General features: G+C 48.3%; 1 protein-coding gene across 2 annotated transcripts; it reads right to left on the bottom strand.

Moving 5' to 3' along the window:
- Positions 1 to 524: 524 nt before the first annotated feature.
- Positions 525 to 5,941, bottom strand: Pax4 (paired box 4). Of its 2 annotated transcripts, XM_006979371.3 has the most exons (10): positions 5,836 to 5,941; positions 5,359 to 5,489; positions 4,852 to 5,067; positions 4,491 to 4,566; positions 3,818 to 3,943; positions 3,514 to 3,596; positions 2,701 to 2,770; positions 1,960 to 2,015; positions 1,508 to 1,649; positions 533 to 699 (listed from the first exon to the last, which is right to left on the bottom strand). In XM_006979371.3, exons 1-10 carry the CDS (start codon positions 5,846 to 5,848, stop codon positions 563 to 565), a joined length of 1,050 nt encoding a protein of 349 aa, XP_006979433.3. In that variant the 5' UTR covers positions 5,849 to 5,941; the 3' UTR covers positions 533 to 562. The 2 variants fall into 2 exon arrangements, with proteins under 2 accessions (XP_076422714.1, XP_006979433.3); XM_076566599.1 differs by having other exon boundaries at positions 525 to 2,770.
- Positions 5,942 to 6,478: the final 537 nt, after the last annotated feature.

Here is a 6,478-nt window from a genome sequence, read left to right as displayed (position 1 = left end):
CAGTAGTTGGGAGGCAGAGGCAGGCAGATCTCTATGAGTTTGAAGCTAGCCTGGTCTACATAGTGAGTTGCTATACTACTCATACTATACATACTACATAGTGAGACTCTGAATCAAAACAAACTAACAAACAAAAACAAATAAATAAGAGAATGATAGTAAATTTTCTTAGGTGTGGCTATTATGGTTAGTTATGTAAGTAACATCTCATTTACATGTTTTCTTCAAACCTGCACTGAGGACTTAAGATGAAATGCTATGATGTAATACGATGTGTGCATATCCCCAATACCTAAATAGATCAATAGGTACATATATATCTACATACATGGGATTGATAGACTCATTGGTATATAGATAAAGATAACTCAATGCAATACAATGCAATACATGTATATATATATATATATATATATATATATATATATATATATTAGATAATAGGTGATAGACAGACAGACAGACAGACAGATAGGGGTACATTGGTGTTTGTGAAAAAAGAATAATAGCAAGAACTATTGCTAACTTTAAAAAAGTTTTATTACTGCCAAATGGAGTCCTCTTATAGCCAGTGTGAGTAACGGGTCGATGCTGCTTCTCCTGGCCCTCCAATCAGATGATATACAGGAGGGCTGGTGAGGCAGGGCCAGGCAAATTCCATACATGAAGAAGAAGCCACAGGGAGGAGGCAGTGGCAGTCTGTGTGGGGGAAATAATAGTGTTAGATCCTGCCTGTCTCTGGGTCTCTCGCCTTAGCCCAAGTCTTACAACAGTGGGGCACCAGACAGATGAGGGCTGAAGTGTCACCAAGACTAGTGACAGGGCCAGTGGTAGGGAGAGTAAAGGTGGCGAGGAAGGTAACACCATGCAAGACTCTGTGGAGCTCGCTCGGGCTTTTCCCCCACATTAACGCACTCACTATGGGTGTGTACGTGGGTGTTCAAATGCATGCCTGCATGTGTACAAGCAGGGGAACTTGGGCTTTCCCCATACACACATTCATTGATCTACCATTTATGTATTCAAATGCCTGCATGTACACAGCATGTGCAAAGCACACTCGTGGAAGCCAGAGGACAACTTATGGGAGTCAATTATCTCCTACCATGTGAGTTTCTAGGATCAGACTCGGGTCATCAGACCCAGTAGCAAGTGTTTTTACTTGCTGAGCTATCTCACTGGCACCCGAGTTGGGCTTCTCAGTCCTACCAGCCTCTCACAGTCACTGAAGAGGAGGGCTGAGATATACTTACCTAAGGGTATAGACACTCAGATCTCAATACCACTTCCTTTGCCTTCTGTAGGTGTCAGAGCTACTATGGACTCCCCAGCCTTAAGAGCCACACAAGGAATGAGGGAAGCTGTTTTGAGAGATTCCTTTGGTATCCTCAACTGGAGAACCACACCCTCCCACAGAAAAGGTGAAGAATACCCACAATACCCCTCCCCACACCCTCCAGGATCTGCACTGGACTCTGGGCACACACAACCTGTTCTCAATTCTTACCCCAGCAGGACTGGAGACAAGCTTGGGGTGGGGTGTCGCTGGCACACCTGTCTGGTGCTGTCCCCCAGCACAGCTGACAGAAGGAAGGACTCAATGGTTCCAGCACAGGCAGGGCTGCTGAGGGCACACTGCCAGGGGACGGCTAGAGAAAGCAAAGTTGAGGGTCTTCTCAACTGCTAGTGAGTCTTCCTACTCAGAAAGTCTGGGAACCAAGACTGAATAACCCTCAAGACACCTGCCCGCTCCGCCCCCCACCCCCACCCCCAGGCTGTGTCCTACACTCCAGAGGATGCTATTCATGTGGGAGACCAGGGGATAGCACTGTGTAGAAATCCACTGTGAAGGCCTTGACTACCCATGGATTTTACCCATACCTTCACCAAAAATAGGAAAGGCCATGAGATCTTCAGTCAGTCTTCCCAGTTCATAAACACCCCTCTCCTCTCAAGTACCTGAGCAGAGGTGATCCCTGGGGGAACTCTTGGTACCATCAGATCCTGAGAAGCACCTACAAGATGAGGGTGGATCCACTCAGAGGGAGAAATAGGCATGGGGACCTGGGGTGTGGTAAAAGACAAAGGTTCCAGGAAAGGTAACATCTTCTTACAGAGTTTGGAAGAAACAGATGTCACAAACTAGGCTGTCTTCTTCCCAAAACAGGCCTTAGGAAACTAGAAATAATAAAGTTCAAAGGATGATCCTAAGGACTGAGCAGTCCTTAAGAACAGGGTCTACGTATACCCAGGATCTAGTACAGAGCCAGGCACATAAGGTTGCTAGGTAAATGTGGATGGACACATGGATGGATGAATGGGTGGATGGGTGGATGGGTGGGTGGGTGGGTGGATGGATGGATGGATGGATGGATGGATGGATGGATGGATAGATAGGTGAATGCATGGATAGATGGATAAGTGGATGGATGGATGGATGGATGGATGGATGGATGGATGGATGGATGGATGGATGTGAGTGGACAGATGGATGGGTGCATGGATAGATGGATGAGTGGATGGATGGATGGATGGATGCATGCATGCATGCATGGATAGATGGATGAATGAATGGATGGATGGGTGGATGGATGGATGGATGGGTGGGTGGATGGATGGATGGATAGATGGATGGATGAGTAAATGGATGGATGGATGGATGGGTGGGTGGATGGATGGGTAGATATGCACAGAAATCACCTGGCAGCTGTGTTTCCCACTTCAGCTTTTCTTGCCTGCGCCATTTGGCTCTTCTGTTGGAAAACCAGACCTGAGAGAGAGCAGGGACTGTATCACTGGCTGTTGCTGTGGGATGGTCTGTATGTCAAATTGTTCTGATTGGTCAATAAATAAAACACTGATTGGCCAGTGGCCAGGCAGGAAGTAGGTGGCCAGGCAAAAAGTAGGTGGGACAAGGAGAGAGGAGAATTCTGGGAAGCGAAAGGCTGAGGGAGAGAGACACAGCCAGCTGCCGCCATGACCAGCAGCATGGAAAGACGCCGGTAAGCCACCATCCACATGGCAAGGTATAGATTTATGGAAATGGATTAATTTAAGCTATAAGAACAGTTAGCAAGAAGCCTGCCATGGCCATACAGTTTGTATACAATATAAGTCTCTGTGTTTACTTGGTTGGGTCTGAGCGGCTGTGGGACTGGCAGGTGACAGAGATTTGTCCTAATTGTGGACAAGACAAGAAAACTCTAGCTACAGGCTGTGTTTTCAGCCACCTGGCACCAGCTGCTCTCACCATGTGTCCCTGTCCTGGACTCAGAAAGTAGAGCCTTCCTCCACCCTGACACCCTCTCTCCCTGCTCTGGCCTTTGCTCTCTGTCTCCTTCCTCACATGAAGGCTTGAGTGGGGGAAAGAGGAGGGCAGTCAACAGAAAAACAGGGACAATTTTTTTCTTTTCATCCTCTTGCTGTTGTCTCTACCTTAGCAGACCCAAAGCCCTGGTCAGTACATCCTTCTCCTTTACAGTTTCCTCAGACTGTATTACAGAGCTCACTCACCCTCACTGTGTCCTCAGGCAGAGAAGTGGCAGCAGCCAGCTTCCCACGGGCCACTGAATCTGGATACTGCCCACGCTGGAACTCTATAGAGACAGAGGTTCCCACAGCGAGGGTAAGGGAGGGAGCAAGGCATGGTCTCTTGTCAGTCCCCACTCCCCACCTCTTAAAACCCTAAACAACCCTTCTTCCCAAGGTCAAGTCACCCACAACCTGGACCCTTCAGCCTTTGCCCACAAGTCTCAAGGCTATAGCCTTGTTGCCATACCAAGAACCTTCTGTTCCACTCTCTACCCCAGCCCAGCACCTTTCTCCAGGGCCTCAGCTTGGCCTGGGGAGAAGATAGTCCGATTCCTGTGGCTGATCCCTGGATGGGGACCTCGGGGAGCCTCACAGCTACTGTAGGGATCAGGAAGAGCTGGAGCCAAAACAGCTGCAAAGGAGGACGATGTCTTATGGCATTTGTGATGTTGACTTTTCTGTTCTATGGGGTCTCTCACTAGACAACAACACAGGCATAGAGGCAGAGCGTGGCTAGAGGAGACTGCAGCTCCTTGACAGTTGCTATACAATGTGCTCAGTATCTTGGTGCTACTTAGGGAAAACAGTTGTTCCATGCTTGATTGACCCCATAGAATATGGACGACGTTCTGAGATGCTGAACAGGAAGCAGAGGAAGGGTATGAAAGGCCCAGTCTAGCCTTGCCCTTAGCAGTTGGTGTCAATCCAGGAGTTCAGGGATTTAGGTTCTGTTCCAAGACATGCCAACCACTGGCTGATGCCCGAGCAAGTAACTTCATTTTCCTGAACTTCCATATTCCACCAGGAGAGAATAAAGCCATCTGCTAGACCCTCTTTAAGGGAGTGTTGGGAGGGTGATTGGAAAAAGAATGAGGATTCCTCGGGATGGGCAGAAGGAAGAGCTATAAAATGCTAAGAATTTGGCTCTGGTTATCTCCGCTGGCAACTCTAATACCCACCTGGTAGTCTGAGTTGTGTCCAGTGCAACTTCTGGTCTTCCTGTAGTGCCCGAAGGACTCGGTTGATAGAGGATACCTGGGGGTATTGGGGTACACATTGGGAAAATGGTGTGTATACCCAGGATTGCGTCCCGAAGATTCTTTGCCCTCTACTCACCATTCAGAAGGCTAGCTTCCCCTTTCTCTCCCCATACTTCCTCCTCAGTTCCCTGACCATCACCACTTTTCAGAAGAGAAATTTGTGAGTCGAAAGGCTGATTCCAGCTTCCCCTAACACCAGGCTGAGATACCAAAATTGTCAAGAAAAAGGAATCTTCTCCCAGTCTACTGGCAAGCCACAGAGTAGGGAGAGGGCACTTACACTGGGAGCCTTGTCCTGGGTGCAAAGCCCTTCAGCACAAAGCTGGCGTTGGATCTCCCAGGCAAAGAGCGCTGGACACTCATCCTTGAGCTGAGCAATTCGAGCCACCACAGCTGGTGTGGCCAGACGTGGCTTGCTTCCCCCAATACCTTTGGGTTCCAAGACACCTGTGCGGTAGTAACGTCCTAAGATCTTGCTCACGCAGCCATTAGATACCTGAGTCAGGTGAGAAGCAAGAACAGGACACAGAAAACATCATAGGTAGAAGGAAGCTGAACATTCCTGGGACAGAAGGAAGCTACAAGGCAAAGCTACATGGCTTACTGAACCAAGCCATGGAGTTGAGAGGCTAAGCTCGTCTTTGGGCACCTAAAACTCCCCTTCCCAACCTCCAAGAGGGTCTTCTAGGAGGAGACCCTTGGGGTTCAGCTCCAAACTGCTGCCTTAAGAGAGGTCCTTGGTGCCTGGTTCTTTGTCTCCATCACTGGATAAAGAGTTTAGCACTACCTTAAGGCTCCGTGAGATGTCACAGGGTCGCATCCCACTCATTGCTAGATGCACAATCTGCTGCCGAGTGTCCAGAGGAAGAGGCCGGCCATTCACAAAGAGTCCCCCCAGCTGATTCACACTGCTGATTCCTGGGTATTAGAGATAAGCTTCAGCACACTGCATTCATCCTGGTCCTCACCCACCCTTGCAGAAGGTCACAGGTTTTCCATCCTGGTCTGCTATCATATAATGTCTTTCTCTGAGACTGTGCCCACCTTTCCCCAGAGTCCTCAAAACAAGCCACTTTCTTTAAGAGCTGGTTATGTCCTAATCCAAAGGAAGCAGAGTAAAGCAGGGAGGGAGCAAGTGGAGAAAACTATGCCCAGAGTATTGGCTAAGGACAAATGAAATTGTGTTATTGGGAGTCAAGATCTGGAGGCAGTAATGTATCTCTGAACCCTTCTATATTCTTCCAACTTCTCCCAGACCTCTCACCGTCCTGCTGCATGCTTCACACTGGTCCTCCTCACAGAAAGACAGGAAGCCAACGGGCAGGCTGAAAGGGGGAGCTTCTAGAAGTTTCCCTCCTGATCTGGTTCTGCAACAATATCGGGTTATTTAAGTGTGGTCTCTTGAAATAGTCGAGGGATGGAATGTTCGTGAGAGGGTCAGCAGGCTGGCTAACACTACAGCATTAAAATTCTGTTAAGTTTTTATGTGATGAATATCACAGGGCCAGCTGAGGGCTGGATCTTTCCTAGTAAGGAGGCTGGGGGTGAGTAGGAATCAACTTCCCACGTATCTATTAAAGAGGGGTTGGGAGGTGGAAGAGACCACTCCTCTCAGTACTTGGGCTTTCTCTCCACGAAGTAGACAACTTGACATCTGACCAGTCATAAGTCAGTGCCTGATTGACACACTTGAGCCAAAGATTCTGGTTCTCAAGTTCAGGTTTCACTATCAGGAAGTCCTAGATTCAGTTTTCAAAACTACCATCAAAGGCTTCCTTCAAAGCACTTAAAGAAAGCCTTACCCTAGTTTTTTTTTTTTTTTTTTTTAATCTCCTCCAGGAAGCTCTAGGGGTAAATTTGGGGCTCAGCTCTACCCTCAGACTGGGATCTGGTCCCACACACTGGAG

Source organism: Peromyscus maniculatus, chromosome 3 (genome assembly GCF_049852395.1).
Source record: "Peromyscus maniculatus bairdii isolate BWxNUB_F1_BW_parent chromosome 3, HU_Pman_BW_mat_3.1, whole genome shotgun sequence".
In the NCBI taxonomy this organism is placed as follows: domain Eukaryota; kingdom Metazoa; phylum Chordata; class Mammalia; order Rodentia; family Cricetidae; genus Peromyscus; species Peromyscus maniculatus.
Note: the sequence above shows the minus strand (reverse complement) of the source record. Positions and strands in the feature narration are given on the sequence as shown.

What these genes read in the sequence shown, in the direction of transcription:
- Pax4 (XM_076566599.1), bottom strand. An exon ending in ACATCTCACGGAGCCTTAAG is followed by an intron (nt 5,068 to 5,358) that starts GTAGTGCTAAAC and finishes CACCTGACTCAG; the next exon opens with GTATCTAATGGCTGCGTGAG. An exon ending in AGCTGAGGCCCTGGAGAAAG is followed by an intron (nt 3,597 to 3,817) that starts GTGCTGGGCTGG and finishes CTGTCTCTATAG; the next exon opens with AGTTCCAGCGTGGGCAGTAT.